At 34.0% G+C, this 23,738-nt stretch overlaps 1 protein-coding gene across 1 annotated transcript in view; it reads right to left on the bottom strand.

The window, feature by feature from the left end:
- FSTL5 (follistatin like 5) overlaps window positions 1-23,738 on the bottom strand; it is a 372,757-nt gene that overhangs the window by 335,450 nt on the left and 13,569 nt on the right. The window contains exon 2 of the mRNA XM_088132701.1: window positions 5,612-5,752. Coding sequence (XP_087988827.1) covers window positions 5,612-5,734 — 123 coding nt within the window. The 5' untranslated portion in view covers window positions 5,735-5,752. The remainder of the gene's footprint in view (window positions 1-5,611; window positions 5,753-23,738) is intronic.

Here is a 23,738-nt window from a genome sequence, read left to right as displayed (position 1 = left end):
GATATACAGATGGTGAAACGAAATGGAGGAATTGTGACTTAGGTTTAAACTGCACTGGGGATTATTTGCAAATGATACAGATGGTACTGCAGCAGAATTCATAGAGAATCTGTCTGAGTTTGGCAGGAAAACAGGTTCTTAACCCTCATTCTTGTGAAAACTCAGACTACAGATAGTGCCATCTAAGAGTTCATAGAAGTCTGTTTAAAAGTAAATAATACAAGGCATTTATTATTTTTTTTAAAAAAAAAACTTCTCAGAAGGAAGCAAAACTGAGATTGCATATATAAATATTACCATATCAATCACCACTCTGTATTGTTTTTAAAGTAAGAAGCCATTGCTGCTGGCTGTTTAGTATTCTATTCTAATGAAATTCTGAACTCATTCCCTTCAATCTGAAAATCGCACAGCATGTGCCTGGTTCATTGAAGTAATGCTTACGCATTGACACAAGCTTTAAGTGGCATCAACAGACAATTCAGACGGATGCCAAAAGTACTTTCTACCTATTTCAGGAGGGAAACGTTTTAATAAATGATCTGGAACAAGTCATTAGCAATTCAAACTATTAACCAAATGGAAATGCCCTTATAAATGCTTTCACAGTTTTAGTTTCTTTCTGGAAAAGCAAGAATAATTTGCAAAGCCAAAATGTATTTGATCAATTGTATTCACATATTTTTTTCAAAGGTGGTCTGAGTTAAGACAACTTGTATCGCAACTAGACAAATGTCTTTATTTTCTATTGTTGTTAACGCTAAGTTTCTCTCCTAAATTATATTAATATTTATATTTCATAAATGAACACGTGGGCTCTGAGATAAAAAAAAAAGCAGCTTTCAAGGGGAATTCATTCAATAAAGATCAATTATATATTAGAACTGTGCAGAGATACGGGGAAAATCTGATTTGGATTATGCATATAACTGCGCCTTTTCTTGAACCTAAAACAGTTGCTTTGGGATCTCAAGAAAATATGCATGTAATATAGGGTGTTCCCAGATACTATGCATATCCACATACATGTTTCCAATCACATTTTACCCTTCAAATTTATATCGATCCACAGCCCTATATATTCATACATATTCCTGTGTAGGGATCATAGAGGACCCAATAGTGCAATGGCAGTTTTAAAAACATGACACATTAAGCCCAAACAAACCTGAATTTAAAATTAATCCAAAGCCAAGCAGACTAGAACTGTGTCATGGCCTTTCTTAGGCTGAATAGATATGGAGCAAACCTGAACTCTTAGTCAAGGAATTCCACAATGAATGTTCAGTTGTTCAGATACATTCATTCCAAATAATTCTGGGATTTATCAATCTGAATTTGCATTTGGCCCAGAAACAAATTGGAAGTTAAATTACAAGATGGGGGTTATTCAGTACAATTTCCCTGTAACATTTTGCATCCATAGCAGTAATCAATGATTTTGAAATATATTATGTTTTTTTTTATTGATCATCTCCACCCTATTAAGTAAAATGGAATGAAAATACAGTTATTTTAGTACAACTGTGTTATGTATGATTTGCAGGTTATTTGAGATAACCACCTAACCACAGTCTAAATCTCTGAAGGGACTAGAATATCCCACATTGCCAGAAATAGGATTTTTTTTCTGAATTTCTTATATCTGAAATTAATATAAACTCAGTGGAGCTTCTGACATTTTAAAGCGTTACAAATCAAAAATCTGGGCCCTTACTCCTGATTATTTTTACGATTATTATAGGCAATATTAGTTTAATTCTGTAGAAAACATTTTCTAAAGCAGAAGTCCCCAAACTCTTCAGCTCATCAACCCCTTCATGAAGTTGCAGATTGTTCATTGAACCCAAACATTTATATGAAAATAATGTAATAAATACTACTTCAACTAATAGTACTATGAATAATAATAATAACAACAACAATAATAATAATAATAATAACAATAATTGAGAGTCAATGTTGACCACTTTGGGGGACACTGTTCTAAAGACATGCATGAGGAATTTGTGAATTGTGGTTTAGACTGCTTTGATTTAGACATTAACGGGTGGATTAGAAGAGAAAAAATAATCTAAATGGTATGAAAGGCATCATTATATGGATATCATTATATTATTACTGCTATTTATTTGACTTGCTGCCTGATTCCAATTGACTCTGGGAGGCTCACAGATAAAGATAAACTATATACAATCCAAATAAACCGCAAACAAGCTGGTGAACAGTATCTTACATGTACCCTACAAGGGATTTCAACCACCCTTCCCTAAAGCCTAGGAGAAGAGCCAGATCTTCAAGGTCCTCCATATGGCCCTCAGGCTGTGAGCCACATGGATCTCAAGGTAACCTCATTCCAGAGGGCAGGCACCGCAAAACAGAAGGCATGTATCCTGGTCCTGATTATACTGCTTAGTTGAAGGGACCTGGAATGTGAGAATCTTATATGTGAGAATCTTGGATCAAACTAGCCAGATTAGGCGTCCCCACAAGTAACCAGGCCCTATGACATGTAGGGCTTTATAGGTCATAGCCAGCTTCTGGAATCATATATGGAAACAAACTGGTAACCAATGCAGCTCTCAAAGCAGGGGTGCCACATGGGCATACTCAGGCATGTCTGTCACTTCCTATGCCACTGTATTTTGGATCAGATAAAGTTTCCAGGTGGTCTTCATGTGGAAGGTCTCATTGCAGTAATTGAGCTGTGAACTGATTAGGGTGTAAGTGACTGTCTGAAGGGCCTCCCAATCTAGGAAAGGGTGCAATTAGTGTTTCAAATGAAGCTGTGTAAAGGCCTTCCTGGCCACAGTTGTCTCCTGCTCATTGATCTGGAACTGTGAGTCCAGAAAGATCCCCAGATTGTACTCCATTCTTGCATGTGGAAGTGCTACCCATATAAGGTTAAAGATGGAACATAACCAGATTCAGGTGGTCTTAATATGCACAGCCCCTCAGCTTTGGTAGAATTAAGTCAGAATCAGATCCTCCCTATCCAGGCTTGCGCAACCTCCAAGCACTGGGACAGGACCTTGACAGTCTCACTTGATTGGTCTGGGGTTGACAGATGTAACTGGGTATCATCAACATGGTGATGAATGGCTCACCCTCTATTCCTTCGTTACATCTAGATTGTGTTACTGCAGCGGATGGTACTTGGGATTATCTTTGAATAATCTTTGGAAACTACAGCATATAGAATGATGGTGATTGCTGCTATGGCAGCAGTGATTGCTAGCCTGTTTCTAAACACAATTTAATATTTTAGTGATAATGATAAAGACTAAATAGGTTTAAGTCCAGGATGCCCAAGGACTGCCTCCTTCCATCTTAGCCTGCCCAGTAGCTAAGATCTGAAGGAGAGGCCTCTAAAATTGAAGAGGCAAAGGTACATTTGACTGGGAAAAGAAATAGGGTTTTCCCAGCAGCTGCACCAAAAATTGGGAACTCCCTGGCAATCTTTGTAATTGCAACAGGATAAGAATTTCCTTCTTGGAGAAGCATTCACTGCCCCAGCCATGTAAATTGTGGAAGATGTTTATTTCCTACTCCTGCTAGCTTTATAATTCTTATTAACCATTTCATAGATTTGTGCCTCTTTTTTTCTTTAAACACTTTGAAATCTGTACCAATTATAAACATTGTGATGCATATCCTTTAGAAGGATGCTCTGTTAAATAAATAGAAACTATTATTTGAATGCATATAGGACCTCTTCTATATTACATAAATGGAGGTTGAAATTTTGTTCAGACCCCCTGTGAGAGGCATGGAACTGAATGGGCAGAATAAGCAGCATGAAGAGAAGGCTGAGAGTCAGGGCTAACATTTACAAACTCATGGCACAGTTTTCAGTCCTCACCTGTGCAGGTAAACACCTAAAAACAGTTAATGTGACTCTTTAAATGATAAGCTGCCATCCAATAATCATAGTCTTCCAAATTAATAAATCAAAACTCTTGATTTTTCTATACATATTTTCTTCTTTTAATACTATTTATAATATAAATACAACAGTATATTATATTTCTAAATATATGAAAATAGATAATTATTGATGAATACGTACTAAATTGAAAAAAGTTATCATAGTGCATATCAAGTATCACTCAAAGATATTACTTCCAGTATGAATTCATGCATAAATATTGTGTATAGGGGTTATGATCAAGTCTTAAAAGTTCTCTCTGCTTCATTTGTGCAATTCCATAACATTGAAGATACAGCATGTTGAATATTTAACAAGCATTCAATTCCACTGGTTATTTGTAGAAATAGATTTCCCTCTAAGTCTTATACACTCATTTTAAGGAGACTAAAAACCACTTCTTGTAAATTCTTTTTTGTTTAAAAGATTTTACATCAGTTGTCCCATTTTTAAAAGGAAATAAAAATATTAAATATATGTTCATGCTACTATTTTATATCTGATAGGAAACAATAAAAATCATTTCCACCTTGTAATTTTATTTCACTAGTAAGGCACAAGCTGATGCAAGAGCTGACTGTCGCTTTTCGAATCTCATTATTTTTAAATCTTACGTGATTCTGTATATAACCGATATTTGATATGATCTACTGAATACTACAATCAGAAAGATATTTCCATACTTAATTACATTTTTAAAGTCTAGAAATTAACTTATCAGGATCACTTCTATATTAAAGATTAATTCATAATTCTCTACTGTATTTTCATGACAAATGCATTTCCAAAAACCCATAGTAAGAATGCAAGTATGGAGATCAGCTATTATTTGATTTAAGACTTTACTTAGTTGCTAGTCATGTGCCTTCCAACTACATGATATTGTTGTCAGCCAAAAGTTATGTCATATGTAAGACTCATATTTTGTATAACAAAATGTATGTTCTCTACTGGTTCCACATGATGAAATGAGGCATTATAAACTAGGACCACCGTTTTATAAATAGAAATTATTTTCAATTGATTAATACAAATTATTTGCAATTGCTACTCATATTTAAACATCTTAAGATTTTGGGTGATGTCATCCTGACTCTATACTTCATAGTAGGCACCATGTATTCCCAACTCCACACAGTTTACTGTTTCAAGGAACCAAGTAATGCCAGACAGCCTTGTCCATTATAGTCATTCAAATTTTGACATCAATTAAACTGCATGGAAGTTTCTTCAGTTCATCTAATCCTATTATGCTAATATATCATACCTTTCACACACCCTTCCAGCTTATTTTATCTGTGGTTTTGTTTAGCCAAAAACAAAAAACAAAAAAAACTCAAAAATGAATCTGGAAAAAAATGTGATATTCTTCTTTCTTCTAATCTTAGAAAAATAAATATGCAATTTTTTTCTAAGTGTTACAAGTACTTTTTAAAAAAAAGCAATTTAAAAGAAATATCTCATTTTTCTACTTTTAATATAGAAATAGAATGTATTGCAAGGATGCATACATATCACATGAAACACAGTGTTCTCCAATCTTGATTTTCTAAGCAGTATTGTACCATCTTACTCTGTACAATTACAATTAATGGGAAACTCATAGTTCTCAATATCTTTTTACCATTTCCAAGAATGAAATTTAGATTACCAAAGCCAATAATGTTGATGAATTAACAATACCTTGTGGCGTAATCTCATAAGAGGTTGAAATGATCTGAAGTCATGCCCTTCCTTTGCTGGCCATCCTTCTGCACCCAATAAAATGCATCCAAGAGAAGAAACAATCATCCACCACATCAGCATATTTCCAATGTTTTCTTCCTAAAGGAATAAGTAAATTGTTACTGCCAGAATTGCATATATAAACAAATAATTATTTTAATTTGAATGACATGTCTTCCATCTGATAAAAAATAATAGTCCAATCATGCAGACACTTAGAATAATAGAATTGGGATCTAATATAACAGGTTTACATGATACCACATATCTTCTAATAATATTCAGAATCTGTATCCTAGCAAAACTAGAAAAAGCAAACCAATGCAATCACTAAAAACCAACCAATTAACCAAGAGAGACATGAACTGCAAAGGGAAATGTTCTAGAAAATATGTGAGGGATAGAGAAGATAGATAAGGGGACTTAGCCTCTTTTGTATATAATCATATTCTTTTGTAGTAGTCTTCTCCAATACTACTGATAGAAGACAATGCAAATATTTAGGAAAGAATATAAGAGATTTCCCCTGTCAAACTGTTGCTATGAAGATTTTTAACAGGGGACTCATTTATGGGAGATAGCTGAATTTTCCAAGATAATAAGGAATCAATGGAAGTAGCTACTGTAGATTGAAAGTGCCTGTGTTTCCAGGAAAGAGCATACATTTAAACTTCTACTGTGCAATCCTAGTATAAATAGCTTCCTCAATGGCTTCAGCACCCTAATGAGGTGGTTTACCATGTTGATTAAAATGGTGAGACAGGCCAAAGCAGAGAAGCTGGTGTCAAAAAGGAAGGAGGAAGACAGCAACTGAATTGTAGACCAAGATATATCATCAAGCCAACCCCAACCCACATACTTTTTGGGGGTAGTGTGTTAATAGTGGAGTGTGCAGAGCATTGCATACATTCCCTGAATGGAAGGGCAGTCTTTAGCTAGGTATAAGAGCAGTTGGCTCTGACTGCCCAAGAGTAGCTATTATCTCTGCCAACCAACAACCTAAGTGAAAAGATATTTCAGTGGTAAGTGGCATCTTTATACTTTGCAACAGCTACTTGGATCCTAAATAGTTAGCTAACATAATTAATTTTCATTAAAATAAAAGTTATTGCCTTGGCTTCATCATTCTAAACACTTCTTAGTGAGCATTATATCCCCTCAGTTTCTGCTGATTGCTTCCACTGTGTCTCCCTCTCATATTCTAGTCAATTGTTCAGTTTTATTTTATACAGTATTTAAACTGATGCAGAAACTCAGGTCTGTCAAAGAAAGGGAAAGAAGTTGCTAATTTTCAGTTCAAGAACTGAACTCAGGACATCAAGAGTAACTTAACAAAAACTCAAATCAATAGCAATACACTGTAAGTATAATAGTCATGCCCCAGCATGTTAGTAAGCATGATTATCAGTAGAGTTATTTATGTGCTTCTCATTTAACTTTAATATCAATATTCATAAATAACATGATTCTTTTCATGTATAAGGCATTATTATGCAAATGAGAAACCTATAACTTTCCTGAGCAAGAATAATGCAGGTTGCCTTGAATATACCCTGAAATTTCATATCAGAAATGTTGGATATAAATAGAATATGAGATCAAATTCTTATTCCCCAATGCACGTTTGCAGCAGCCTTAGGCCACCACCTTCTCTTAGGCCCAGTTTCTGATCTATAAAATGGGCATATTAGTGATTGTCCCTCAGGTACTTGTTTGAAGAAAGATTATATAGTTACTGTGTAATGCCTCTGCACATTCAGAAATTCCATAAAAACAAGCAGAACAGATTTATCTTGCTAGTGTGCAGGATGCTAACACAACTCTATTATGCAAGCCACTCTATGCATAACTATAGGATCAAAGTACAAAATGGATTTTACAGACCACTAGATAGCTTATTTTCTGGAATGTCAAAAACAAAATTTCATTTCAGCTAATGATACTTAGCTAGTATGTTTCATTCTGAGGAATAATTGAAAAAAAAAAAGCAAAGCAAGGAAGGCAGCTTCTTTTTAATTTAAAGTTCACTTACTAAGTTTAGTAGTTCTTTTAATTAAAAGGTGCCTGATACAAGCCTTTACAAAGCTGAATATAGACAGCTATTTACATAAGTAATTGGCAGCTAAGCCTCTTAATAACAGAATTCTGACAACCATGTAAATCATCTACTAGAGCTTTTCCCAGTGTACTAATATGCCATTGATACAGTTTAAATTATTTTTGCCTTCCTCTCTCACTATACAAAGATTATATTGTTTTGATCCAGAATAGTAATTAGAGTCAATATATTTATTTTAATTTTAATAGGCTAGTCAAAATGATTTGCACCTTAATTAATTATGTTCAGGCTGTTTGATAATTAAATTAGAAAAAACAAGGCTAAATATAATAATGCAACAAGATGTAAATATATAGAGAAAAAAAGATCCTTGTTCTCATCCCTCAAATGTTGAGATGAGTGTTAACAAAGGGATACCAATTTAGATAAATATATAAAGCTCAAATAATTCAAATAGGCTTTCATCTGCAGAGCACTACACTATGACTATGAAATATAGATCTGCAAAGGTACAAAAAGTGGTAGAACTCTTGAATTTTCAAAGAGTAAAATGTGAACAGAAGTTCAATACTTTTTAATTTAAATGTTTGATCCAGGTACCTCTCCTATTAAAACTTATAAGGTGGTCAGCTGCAAAAACATAGCTACTGTCCCTTTTTTCTTTTTCCATTTTTTAAAATTGCTTTAATATTAAAAAAAAAAGATGAAAAAGGTTTTAAAAAATCTTTAAAGAGGATTTAACTTTTCTTCAGGAGAATAGTAGATTGCAGGAAGCTCACAACAGCATGAGTTGGAGTTGTTTCCCTCACAAATGGAAATGGAAACCTACATGTAGCTTCAATTTCAAGCTTGTACTATGATTCCATAGATAAAATCTCACATATTTTTCCACAAAAATTGCTAAAGGTTGATCTTGTTCAAAATTGGACAACAATGCAGAAATGCTATAGGCTACAAATACCATATTTGAACAGCAAGAGTTATTATCTTTACCGACTGAAAGAAGCTGCACGTACTGGGCATCTCTGGAGAAAAAGGAAGAGAAGATTGCTACTGAACTTCTCTCAGCAGTCACAGCACCCTGGATGATATGAGTGTGTTGCTTCTCTGAATAGTGTAGCATGTAACCCAAATACCAAAACAAGGTATTTGTTCCATTTTGTATCCTTCAAGGGTCCAGTGAAATTTTTTGAAGTCCATCACAAAATGCATGCCCTTAGTTTTCTTGTAGTTAATCTGTAATGAATGATCTCTACAGAAATGAACCCCAGCTGCCATGGCTGTTTAAGACCTACTTAGGGCACCTGAGTCTTTTTTCTTTCCCTTCTTCCAAACAGCTCTAATTTCAGTACCCACACAAACCCAAAGAATCTGGCCACAGGATGATATTTCTGCTGCTGCCAAAGATTCAAACTCTGAGGAGAAGAAGGGTTTTATTAAAGGCAGGAAGACAAATTTATACAGCCATGGACCACTGTACAGAAACTAATTTCCTCATTGTGTCTTAAATGTCCACCCCAAACTGAGTAAATCTGCAACATCTGAAAGGAATAGCAAATTCACAAGTCCACATGACTGCATGTGAATCTCAGTGTCCTTCCATAAATGAAAGTCTATTAATGACTCCGGAAGCGGTGTTTTTCCTAACATCTTGCATCAAGTCACTGTGTGCAGGGAATGTTGGCCACACAATATGCCTCAAGGAGCTGGCTTGAAATGCTGCATTCCATGCCAGCAATATTGTAACTTCAATCGATTATGCTGGTTTCCTGTTGGACCAACTCCTTCAGTCTGGTCCTGACGTCTTAATCTGCTTCCCTTTTGGCTGGAACTCTGGCTTCTAGAACTTTTTTTTTTTTTTCCCATGGGTTGGTGAGCGGTTGACTGGTCAGCCTAGAGAATTTAAAGTTTGAAACTGAACAGTCCATTTCTGGCTTTGCATGTGTAATTGAAATGGCTCAGTTCTTGTACTTTGTAGCTTGCTTGCAAAGAATTGTCTTTCTGGTGGCCATTGCTTCCAGGGAATCTCTGGCTCCTCACTTCTTCTCCTCATATAATATTCTTAGGGTTGTTTACAATTCGCACACCGATCCCTAAACTCTTTCTCAAATTCTAGCTCTTCAGCAGTATTTACCTACTGGCTGCATCTTGGCTGTACAAATTGGATGACAACTAGATGGCAGCCAAAAGATACCAAAGAAAAAAACAAAACAAGTCTAAATGTTTGCTATTACCCATTGTTTGGTCAACCCATAGATGCAAGGATTTAAAAAGAAAGACAAGCGTTCAGGGGTCAGAAGGTAAAATGGGAAAAAAGAAAGAAAAGAAAATGCAGTGCATGGAATAACCTTAGCATCTGTTGGGCCAGTTGGAGAGGTCTTTCATGTGCCGGTTGGCATTGGGTGGGGCTGGAATTCCAACTGAGGGAACTGCCAATGGCAGCCCTTACAGTGTTGCATGTTAAAGCTGTATGGACAGCGATGCCAGCCAGATGCATTCCAGGTGCACGATAAGGGTGTGCTGTGGAGGCAGCAAGATATAGGGCAGAATGTTTTTCTGCTGGCTCTGAAATGGAAGTGTAGTATGGCAAAGCAGCTATATGGATGTGGCCAGCAAAAGAGTTGTAAAATGTTGTGTGCCCCTTTCCTGCTGATTGAATGATGAATAGGTCAAGTCCTTCTAGATGCATGTGAGGGTGGAGAAGAGGTAAAAAAAAAAAAAAAAGAGGGGGATGATGTAAGAGTTAAACTGTGAGCCAGCAGTAACTGTCATCTCATTTGTTAACCCTCAGGTTATCTGGGAATTATCTGACCAATGGATATTAAGCTCTTCTCTAGAATACAAGGGAACAATGAAAAAACGTTCCCTTGTATTCTAGAGAAGAGCTTAATATCCATTGGTCAGATAATTCCCAGATAACCTGAGGGTTAACAAATGAGATGACAGTTACTGCTGGCTCACAGTTTAACTCTTACATCATCCCCCTCTTTTTTTTTTTTTTTACCTCTTCTCCACCCTCACATGCATCTAGAAGGACTTGACCTATTCATCATTCAATCAGCAGGAAAGGGGCACACAACATTTTACAACTCTTTTGCTGGCCACATCCATATAGCTCTTCTCTAGAATACAAGGGAACGTTTTTTCATTGTTCCCTAACCCATAGATGTTTTTCTTCACTACAATGTCCCTATTGGTTTGCAGAGCTTCTTTCTTACTATAAAGCCATTAGAAACTATACGGAGACTAGCATTCATTAAGGCATCCATGCATGTAATGTAATAGTATACTCTCCTGTATTTGATGTAGGCGGCTCAATATGGATAACATCAGTGTAATGAAGAGTTCTAAGAAACAGAATGGAATTCTGCCTCAAGATATATTGTGGATATCTAATCTTAGAACCTGAACATTAGATCAAATTACAACGTGGGAAATGTCTAATCACGGAATAAAATCAAAGTCAGGACTTATCTTTTGATCTTTGCATTTTCTTAGATGTGAAATGTTAGCATTTAAGAAAACCAGCCCAGATCTGATCATTAGATAAGTTCTTACAGCATCTTCTACACCTTATTTCCAAGAAAAAATATACTCTTTTATAGATTTTATTTACTGATGATTGTAAGTTTGTATTTGGTAGAATGACATCTTCTGTTCCTGAAATCATATTGTCATATTGCGCAGTTAAGGCAGATGCTGTAGAATGTAGATTCAAACAACCTGACATATAATGCCCAATAACTACCTTGTGTCTTGCTATTTAAATTGACTCAGAAAAACCAAGAGACTAATGGGCATAACATGTCTAGAAAATTCTATTTAGGTTCAGCTCACTCATCTATCTGTTCAGCTTAGATAATTTATTTTTGCCGCATTTCCACAAGAAAGGAGAGTATTATGGAAAAGACAGTAACTACATTTGTTAGTGACTGGAAACCCTTTATGACTTTTTGCTAAAAATGGGAAAAAATGACCTTGTGATTTATGGGTTTGTTCATTAGAAAGGGTAAATGATGGAAAGAAAAGAGCCATGATCTACCCTTAGAGAGAGAGGATAAAATGCATTTATAACTGCTGTAAAGAAGATTGGGAGTCACTTCTTTATATCTTTTTTTCTTTTTTCTTTCATTTCCTTCCTATTTCCTTATTGCTTTTCTTTTACTTTTCTTTACCTTCTTTTTTCTTTAAATTTGTAAAAAAGTATTTAATAAAAATTGATTAAAAGAAGAAAGGATTACAAAATGTATTCAACAGGAAAAAGTGGCAAAGAACAGCTTATTTCATTAATTTTTTTTTAAAAGGAAGTTCTATCATAATAGAATAAATAAAATTAAACTTTATATACCATAAAGAGAACATACATTCTGTTTGTTGACAAAAGTATTTTTGTCTTAGCCACAAACTATTTATCTGAAATCATTCTTCTTTTAATTATTTTATGACAAGAAAAGACTACAGAAGGCATAGTGATGATAGCATGATTACTATCATCTATCTGTCTACAGTGCTAAGACAGAAGCACTGGTTATATTGGAGGCAAGCTACTTTTAAAATTAAAATACCAACAGCTTTGTTTACTTTGATTTTCAAAATGTGTTGTAATGTTTGCTTATAAGTTATTTGAAAAATTTATTTTATTGGAAAATATTTTAAAAGTACATTTCCTTTATAATTTGATGGTGAATGTTACTGTTTCATTTTGTAAAACAGTAATCTGCTTTGTTTTGCTTTTTACCTTAATAAGTATTTAATATGTAAATTAAAGAACATTCCTGTTAGGACTAAGTTTGCCTAAAGTCCCAGAGGTATGGTTTCTGCAATTGCTATTTGTTGCTCTAGGAAGTTCATTAATTCACATTTTATCAAAGTCATATTAAATGTTCCTTAAATTTATTCCATGCTTTAGTTTCAAGATGAAACTTTCTTCCTTTAAAAACTATTGAAAGGGAGTTCAGTTATTCCTGAAACAATATCCCATTTTTATTACATCTTTATTGTGTATGCCATGGCTGGCATATTAATGCTACTTCTCCTTAAGGACTGTGTTTCTTAATAAGAGAGTTATCCTGACTATATTAGTTACAGTGAGATGCTAAATTCAATTTATTTCTATTCCTTTCTGGAGGAATACTATAATTTGGGACTTTAATTTGGGGCTATATGCTGAACCAAAATCTTTCCTTGGCCCTGAGCAAATAATGCACTGCCAAAGCATTCTGGGCAATATTTTTATGATGGAGAATGGAACAGAATGGAGTGAGGTACACTAAGCAGCAGATATCCTGTAAAACATCCTTATTATTATACACTAAATAAAGCTAAAAACTAACTGATCAACACAATATAATTATTTTAATGGAGACCAACATTATAAACACTTATTGGAAAAAATAGAACTTAATTTTGCCCACATTCAACCTGAGCATCCTATTCTAGAGCAGTGACAAAATCAGTTAGAAGATAGGTAATATCACCAAGTACACAATCTTTATGTTGCTTGTTTATTACATATGAATGAGAATCATTGGGAGTGGGATGGTATAGAAATTTGATAAATACGTAAATAAATATTAGTCTGTCATATATCTGAAAAAATAACATATACAACAGTCCTGCTATGTTAAAGGAATTAGATCAAAAGTAAAAGTATATTCCAAATCATTCAGCAATTTAAAGCACGAACCGCCTTAAAAACAAAAATAAAGCATCAGATTGACATACAAAATCAGAAAGCTGTTTCATTCATTTTACCCTCAAACTTCCAAGGACATAGACAATGTATTTGTTGGGACCTAACAGTCAGATCTGGTATGGTTCCGTTTAGTTTAGTTTAGTTCTTTAATTTATTCTAGGTACTGCCTGACTCCAAAATGACTGGACACTATACAATAAAACCAAACAAAATACAAAGCACACAATATAATAACAAAGGGATAAGAAAGGGAATAAAGAAGATGAACAGATGGTGGGTCAACAGATATAATTGGGTATCAACAATGTGGTGATGAATTAAGCTCACTATTTATTTTCATATCATAATATTAAAAACAAAATTGTATGATACCAAGGCTAAAACATTAATGTACTGATTTCTTTCTTATAACACCAACTGATTGAAATGGAGCAATGATTTCACCCTAGATTCTTTATTCCTGTGACAGATTTAAATGGAGTGTAATGAAAGCAGAAACACTATAGACTTAACCCCTTCTCATTACACTGTTGCGATGTAATCTCAAAGCCGTTTTTCCAATGCTCTAAGGAGAGAAACATGATAAAAGTATTATCTTTCAGAGGCCTCAGGAGAGTTGTTTTAAATAGAATTGACTTCTGTCTGTTGATTTCATTTCCCCTTAAAGCTCTACAGCTCATTTTCATGAAACTGTAGTATTTAGCAGCAACAATACTTGTTATTGAGACCACTAGATAAAACCAATTTAGTCACACTATTAAACAGACTCCTTTTTTTCCTATTATAAACTAGGTTTCTTTTTGATACTTATATAAGTGATAGGATTTGCAGTCATGCCGTTGTAGCCAGCATATTATGTTATTAGAATGTTAATTTTATGGGTTCATACTTGATAAACATTGATATTTTTGCAATTTTTTTTCTCTTGCAAGGGCTGGCTCTGATGGAAGGAATAGCATTTTTCATACTTGTGATGGTCTAATTACATCTGATTTACAGACGGTACCTTTGTCTCTAATTTTCAGATATATTCCAAGTGTAAGAAACTGGAGATACAGTAAATATGGATGAAGTTCAGACCTAAGGAATATCAACTGAATTCAGCAGATACCAGGCATACAGTTTCTCCCATCGACATAGCAGTCATGGGAGAAAGGGATTCTAATGCTATTCATTGAAAGGCAAAGAGTTACAAACCATTGCTTATATTTTATAATCCCATTTTGGTTCTTTCTGTCTTTTTCTCTCATTACAAGTGAATATTGACTCTACATGAAAGACAAAATTTATACAAACTAACCAATTCAAGGAAAAGCAAAGAAAAACAATCCATCATAACTCTACACAAGTAAACCCCAATGTAGACCCTCGTGGGGGAAAAAAATGGTGAATAAAATAAGCCACTCCACAGAATGCTAAAATGGAAATTGGGATATAGACAGGGATTCATGTAAAAAGGAAAATAAATACTAAGTAAAGAAGAGGAAGCAGACCAAATTTCAGACTTAGAATAACCAAAGGAATGATTGAGATGAAATATAGTAATGAAAATTGTCAGAAGTGAAGAATATTTTTTTAAAAAGATCTAAGTATTGAACAACTTGTGTAAGAAAATAAATGCCATGAGAAATAGCTGAAGAAGAAAGATTAACATATCATAAAAGACTGTTCCTAAACGGCTTTTACAGCAGGACAGAAGAAATGCAACAATCCTCCACCCTCAAATTATACCACTCATTATCTGCCACTTCCATAATTCTTTCATATATTATCTGTCACTCTATGAGAAGAATATAAATATACACCAATGCGAGTACACACCAGAATGAAACATGAACTTGGGCCACCGTTTTATTTATTGTTATCATTTTATTTTATTGTACTTTTATTTAAGGTAAATAGATCCAGATTTGCAACACTCAGATTGCCCACTTCATACACAGTGCAATGTAGCACAGAACGAAGCTCATAGACCAACTATTTCATCAGGTAGTATCAATGATTCCATATTAAACAAAATGGCTCCAGGAGTTCAAACTAAGTCGATGCTACCATGTTAGTTTACCTATAGTTTGAAACTCTACTGAGTATAGTAGCTTTATACAAAAATAAAACATTTATATAATGCCCCTGTTAGTGTTAACAGCTTCCTGTGGATCATCACTTTGCAGGTACTTTTACAAATATTATTTGTTTTACAATTAATAGCTTATGATGCATGTACAAATGATGCAAGAGTAGATTTTACCACTTAAGCTGCTCATTTCAACCTGGGATTGAACTGTATTGTGCCACTGCAATTTTATTTATATTTTATTTCACAAGTCTATCACATTTTCTCTTTTATTTTTTTCTTCCAGGGCCACTGTTTATATAGTTTATATATCTGTGCTATTGTCTGTTTTGAAACAGTGTAATAAAAAAAAATGTAGCTAATCAATTTACTTTTAGTTTCATCTTGTATATTTCGGTTTAGTCATAAAACCAAGAATAGGTTATAAGATTAGGGTGTAATCTTAGATAGGTTGTAAGATTTCTAACAAACACTAAACTGCCAGTACCTTTGTCTGACACGTGCAACTATTTCAGTCACAATGAACTAAAACTATTCTTTTTTGAGATACAGGTAGTCCACAGATTAAGAACACCCAGGTTACAGATGACCCATAGTTAAGAACAGAGCCTATTGTAACAAGATTCAAATTAAATACACAATGGTTCAAGTTCATTACACAATACTATTTATACAGTATTATACAATGATACTGTTCTGGCTTACATACAAATTCAACTTAAGGAAAAACCTTGGGAACGGTATACGGGATGTATATTTTTGTGATATTGCTGTCTTAAAATGTTAAGACATTTCTGTGAATAGAATAACCAAAGCAGCAAGATTTTGATGATTAAGAATAATTAAGGTACAAGTCATTCTTCCACAGAATCAGCTAAAGGTTAAGATTATACTGACTGGAACAATTACAGCTTTATTGTTCTGGGAATTTTAAGATTAAAATAATATGCAATCAAGCATGCTAGTTGGAAATTTATTCACTAAAAGAAGTAGAATTTATTTTTAAAGATACCTAGAAGCATTTTATTCCTTATTTCATAAGTCATCCATGTTCAAATTATTCATCTAATACAGACTAAAGAACATATTTGTGTTTCAGTAGCTATTTTTTCCAGTGTCTGATGGTGACAAAGTAAAAAATATGAACAAGAGTATATACTTTATTTTTTCAGGTGCATGGAAGAAAATCAAATTGAAATTTTGGAAAGGTCAAATAAAAAACAGTATTTATTACATTTATTGGAAATACTGTCAGACAGGAGAAAAAGAATTCATAATATGTGTCAATATTCTATTACATATTCATCCTATAAATCAGGATTCAATGTATCATTTTGAGTCCATTATTCTTAGGCCATAATATGAACCTTCTTGTCATAACTATAAAATTTGCCTAAATCAGCACACTTTTTATACATGAAAGATAGCTTCCTTTGTTGATCAACCAGTTTGCAAAAACATCAGATGTTTCATGATAGGTTAGACATTTAATTTCATGCATCATTCTAGAAATGAAAACTCTTGCTCTAAACTTAAATGAAATACTAAGACTATTTCAGTCAATTTAAAGCAAATATATTACCCAGGATTGAACATAAAGGCTACATGTTCTTTGTGTGAAGTGAACCAACCTTTAGTGTTGCTGATATTTACACAAGTAATTATTTCCTTTATTTGCATTTAGCTTAATGAATGTTCTGTCTCCTTCCTTCCTTCCTTCCTTCCTTCCTTCCTTCCTTCCTTCCTTCCTTCCTTCCTTCCTTCCTTCCTTCCTTCCTTCCTTCACTCCCTCCCTCCCTCCCTCCCTCCTTTCTCTTTTGTTCTTTAAACTTATCACCTCTCTCTTTTTGAGAATTTAATCAACTCCATCAAATCACAGCTTCCTCAGTCTTCCATATCCTGTCAATCTACTCTTTCATATGTTTGATTGGCAATTTAATCCTCTTTAATTCCAAGTATGTGACTATCCAACTTGATATAATTCTTTTGTACAGGTCAGTCATTTTTGTATTCAATTCACATTCATTCAATGCTTATCTATTCTTGAGCCAATTTCTTCTTAGTTTACTTAAGAAGCATGATCCATTCCTATTGCATTTAGCTTACTTTTATGTTTCTTCAAATATCATACATTTTTTGCTTTTTAGTAAATTTTCTATCCAGGCTCCAGTTGCTCCAGTTTTTCATCATTTGTGTATCGCTTGTGGTCATACACTCAATTTTCTCTTCAAACACAATAGTTTTGGTTTTGATACATAGTGTTCAGATGTTCCTCTGTCATGATACAATCTAATTTAACTGCAGATAACTTGGCTTCTCAGCTAACAACATGGGATCATCATCATCATCTATCAAATACATGCATATTCCCACATGTATTCCTTATACATTTATCCATAAAAGGGACATTCCACATCCTTGTCTTTTACTATGGTATCAAATCAAAATCAAAACCTTTATGATGACCTCAAGGTAAGAGAACTTATACCATGGTATATGTTGAACTTTTGCTGACCATTCCATTTATTCTCACACAATGCTTTGTTTACTACTATTATTGCATTCAGTAATTAAACTTCAGCACATACAGTATTTGTGTAGAATATTTCAACATTCAACCTTATACACTTTATAATAAGCTTTCTCTAAATCAGAAGCACACAATAAATTTGCTCTAAATCAACAACACACAATACATTTGCATTCATACATTTCTGAATGATACACTGAGGAGCAAAAATTTGGTTGCACACTCCCTTCCAAGTATAATACCACACCATACATCCCATATTTTATCAGTCATCACTTTTCATATCATTTTGTTCAAAATTCTGCCAAACATCTTCCTGGACATATTTTCTTGTTGTTTGATAACAAGCAAATCCTTCTGGAGGAGGTTCAGGTGGTTCTTTTGCATAGGGGAACAATAATAATTCTCCTATACATTGAATAATTGCACAACCGTTGCATAAGCAAACCACATTCATGTTTAACAATTCTCCATTTATACCATGTATACTGCAGCTTTGCCATTTTTCAACATTCTCACAGTGTTCATGACTTCCTTTTCAAAAGTTTTTCTTTAGACAGTACCATTTGTAGCATTGTTTCAATTGTACTTTTTGACATATCATTATAATACCCATACAAATCTCTATTTTTTTCCCTTTCACATTCCCTCCCATCAGTTTAATCCCAAATCATTTCATCACTTTTCATTTTTATTTAATGTTTAGCCCTCATTTGTTTAATTTCTTTGCATTCTATCTACTCCTTTTAATTTAACCGTTCCTCTCTCTTTTACTATTTTTTTGGAGGGGAGGATTTTTTTCCATTCATATGCATTATAAAATATATTTCACCCCATTTTTCCAGCAATCATTTTCTCACATGCATTCTTTCACATCTACTGTTCATATTTCACCTTGTCTATACTCCCCATTGACATACTTCTATAATATTCTGTAACATAATTCTTTTCACTCTACTCAAGCCACTTCCTCTTCTTTCCTTATATCCACTTTCCATTAATATTGTTGGGAGAGTAATCTAGTATTTTTTCAAACAAGAGTCATTTTCTCTTCCCGCTGTCATTCTATTTTTATTCTATTTTGTTTTACTTCTTTCCTTTTCTTCCATGTTCATTTCTCCCAAATCATCTTTTGACATTATCAAAAATAGTTTGCACCTCTCAATCACCCTTGTATTTTTCATTAAATCTCTTAGTCTTTCATCATAAGCAATCAAATCAAGCATGCTTTCAGATTTTTTTTTTTTTTTTTTGCCGTGAGTATATACGAAAAGACATGCTTAAACCACATGTTATTGTTTCAAGTAACTATTTTCTATTTACCAAATACTCCTCATTTTCACTTATCCTTGGGTTTCTGTTCTTTTACATCTCTCCATCCATTCATGTCATCTAACAGAATACCTTTTTTCCTGGATTGCATTCATTCGGAATAGTGCATAATTTCCCTTGGAAGTCATTCCTACTTGTTCTACTATCACTCTTCCCTGGAGTATAGCATGGAAGTATAAACAATATATAGCTTCCACAGGATCAAAACACTTTCCAAACAAGTACATCCTTCCTTTTTTTCTTAGTTTCATAGAAACACATCATATGATTTTTAATTTTTTATTCATTAATTCACGTTCTTTATCACTTATTCCTCTTACATTCTAAGACACAATCTTCCACGTGCCGTACCCCATGACATATGCAGCACTCATTACTAGCAGTAACAATGGTACTAATCAGTTTTTGGCAAATTTTAGTCAATATGTAATAAGTGCATCCAATGCTATGTTTTATCCCAGGCATGCTCACACTATTCATTGAAAGCTAATCTAGGGACTACTTTGCAAGCCAATATACTGGTGTCTGTATGCCACAAGCTAGAAGGGGCATGCAGCATACTGACATTCTCTCAGAATGGGAACATCATTTAATATTCAATTGATTTTCATGGAATTCCGTTGTCTGATACTAAGTATGTTAGTGCATTTGGCATAGTGTCTGAAATGGGTATATAATAAATCACTTGATATGTGCAATTTTAATAGAGTTTAGTTTTAATGTAGATTTATTAGTTAAGTTTAAAATTTATTGCAAAGTACAGTTAAGGCTCCTGTGTTTAACCAACTCTAGGAAAAATGTTGAATGAATTCATACTGAATATGGAAAGATGCATTCTCAAAATATTAGATTCTTATTTTTTTTCCCTTAGTAGAATATATTAGTATCCCAAGTCACAATAGAGTCTCCAGACAAGTAAATCATCTATGTCACTATTATAATAAGTTTGAGTTCAGGACAAGTATAGTTTTATAGATAATAAAAGATAACTAGAACTATCAAGGCCATTGACTTCAGTCAATGACTCAGTGTAGGAATAAAAATTATGACATCCACACAAATCTCTAATTAGCTTTTAGAGGTAACCCACCACCTCTTTAGGAAATTGGCTCAATTTCACACTGTTCTTGCCATTAGGATTTATTTTTTTTCCTAACATGAAACCAGAATATGCTATCTTGTAATTTAAGACCATTATTCCATGTCTTGCACTCTGGGATAACAGAGAACAGGTTGTGATCTTTTCCAGTGTGACACAACTTTGAGTACTGGAAGAGTTCTATCATGCTATATCTGTAGGCTAAACCTACTTAGCTACTTCATTGTCTTATTTTGGCCTTAGTTTCCAGTTCATTTATAATCTTCATTGCCATTATTTGAGATGTTCCAGTTTTCCAGTTTGCTCCTTAGAATGTATTTCATGTCTTCCAGGATTTAGTTTGGCCAAAGGTTTTCAGGATAATCCATCTGATCCTAGAAATCTGAACTTATTCAACATATACTGTATGGAAACTTCTGTATGCCCAACCCTGCCCCCAACCCTGTCCATTCATGTATATACTGTTGTACTTCTTGATTTCAGTCTTAGTATATCAATTTATAGTTAATTTATACTAAACACCATATTTCAAGAACCAATGCAATTATCCTGACTACAGTATCTGGGATGACAAGTGATTATATTTTTAATTAATGATGTTAACTAGAGTACACAAAGACCTCTACCAATGATTTCAGCATAGAAGCTGAAATACCACAAATTAGTACTCAAGAATGAAATCTATGAAAGGTTGGGCAATTCACACCCAGCATACAGCCTCAAAGCCACACTACACACACACCCATCCCACCACAAAAAAGAGCCAGACACATCATAAATACTTTCAGAGGATTTCTTGGTATTTTATTATAGTGCAACAATATTTCAGAAAATATGTATGCGTAGGCAAAGGCAAATTATGTCTTGCCATTTTCATTAGATAACACTAACATAATATTGCTAGGGTACGGTTTCCTACATTGTGTACCTTATGGATTAATTTGCAAAGATCACATTAATTTTCTGATTTTTAGTAGTGGGTGAACTTTTTTCTTCCTGAGCCCAGTAGCAAATTTTGAAAATCATGCTTTCTTATTGAGAGCATGACATTTCTAGGAACTTTCACCCTTTCTTTCTCAAATAATTAAGAGGTAGCAGCAGTTATGTTTTGAAGGCTTCAGCAGCAACTTGACTTGCACATGTAATCCCAAGAAATGGATTTTCAATACTGAGTAGAATGATAGGGGCAGTGGTTACATCAAGACTGGCATCAATATCTTTGTTAAGATAAAAATGGATGTAGTGTAACACTATCTATGAGAAGAATCTTTTTTTATATTCCATCTTTATTATTTTTTTATAAACAACTCAAGGCAGTGAATATACCTAATGCTCCTTCTTCCTCCTATTTTCCCCACAACAACCACCCTGTGAGGTGAGTTGGGCTGAGAGAAAGTAACTGGCCCAAAGTCACCCAGCTAGCTTTCACGCCTAAGGTAAAACTAGAACAAGTGAAATCCTGTAATGAAAGAATTTGCCTCCTCTTTCTTCCTGCAGTATTCCTATTTCTTCTAAATTTATTCTGGGGAGTTGGAGAATCCCTAAGAGTTTGTTTTGGAGAGTACCTACAGATCTTTTAGTGTCATTCCATATGTGGACCTTACTACCTTTACTGAATCATGAAGTCTGATTCCATCTTACGTCTGTGATTGCAATATGCTATTATAAACTGCCTTGAAAAAAAGAAATAACTATAGAATAGAAATATTTTAAATATTATAGTTTTATAGAAATCAAAGTACTATTAAGTAATCAGAAATTACAATCCAGTATAATGGATAGAATTAACAACCTACCGTATATTGCAATGACACATCAGCCACATCCTATAAACTCAGATCAAACTAAAGTTCCAAGTCTACCAATTAAGAAAAAAACTCATGATATATTAGCCAATGGAGAGAGAGAATGATAGGAAAATGGGAATCAGAATCCAAGGTTGAAGCTGCTTGAAATACAATGGTACAACGTTCACCATAAGGAAATGTAAAAATCCACAAAGACCAGGCTTCTCTCCCTTTGTATATGTGTTTATATAAACTAATTACATGTTTTAGATTAACATGCTCAAACTAAGCAGATAAAGCCATATTCCTACAGCTTTATTTTTAAGTGGAATAAGGGAAAACCTTTAAGAATGGTTGGATTAGAAGTGTTCAAATCAGCCAAGATCCAATGTAAATGTGTGAATTGATTGGCAAGCCAACTCCTTTAGTTGATCACAAATTTGAATCAAAAGGATTCTTTTGATTCAAATTTGTGATCGATTAAAGGAGTTGGCTTGCCAATTATTTAAATTTGTGATGTTAATTGAAAATTTGAATTGATTTTATGATTTTATAAAAGTGCATGTACACATGTTTCAAAGGCCATCAAATCTTCCAATCAATTCAAAGACAGCCATAATTTGGTGGCTTAGTTTGAAGAATCAGTTTGAAGAGATGATTCAACTAAATTGCCTTCAGATCAAAGCTTCCAGTCCTAGTAAAGATGTTATTGGTTCAGCATACTCAAATAGGTGCTGAATTCCTACAAAGATCTATGCGGGAGTTGGGAGATAGGCACAGGATATTTGATACAGAAAAGGCCTCAGTTCTGTAAATTCCAGCAACTAAAATCAATTCACTGTTTCCATTCTATATCTTATATATCAAGCTGCTGCTGACTGAAAGCAGAATAGACATTAACTAGAGAGTTTCTGACAAAGCTAGAGATGTGTTGAATTTGTTCATTTTCAATCAAAACCAAATTGACTGGTCATACTTAAATCATAGCATAATCATAGCAATGATACAAAGTTTTCTTGAAGGAAAATCTCATGTAGTTTTCCTGCTCCAGGTCCAGGTCCAACCTAACATTCAGAATTTAAGATACATTGCATTTATACATCTACTAGTCCTATCTAGCTTCAGCAAAATAAACACTCAAAATAAAAATTATAAAGTTAACAAGATTACAAATTACAGGTTATAGAAAAACACAGGCATGTATGTGGTCCTAAAACAGAAATAACTGATATGCACAGGGTTCAGGGGCACAAGCAAGGTAGCCATTCCAGATAGTTAAATCAAGCCAATTCCATTCTTCAAATACTTTCTTAATAATCTACTTCCCTAAAACCTTATTTGGGAGAGCCAGTTTGCTATAGTGGTAAGGCACCAGGCTAGAAACCAGGAGACCATGAATTCTAGTCCCACCTTAGGCATGAAAGCCAGCTGAGTGACCTCAGGCCAGTCACTCTCTTTCAGCCCTAGGAAGAAGGCAATGGCAAACCACTTCCAAAAACCTGACCAAAA

Source organism: Python bivittatus, unplaced genomic scaffold (assembly GCF_059951505.1).
Source record: "Python bivittatus isolate LINGU-HERP-01145 unplaced genomic scaffold, Pbiv_v1 ctg000070_np1212, whole genome shotgun sequence".
Classification (NCBI taxonomy): Eukaryota; Metazoa; Chordata; class Lepidosauria; order Squamata; family Pythonidae; genus Python; species Python bivittatus.
This window is presented reverse-complemented; position numbering and strand designations above follow the sequence as displayed.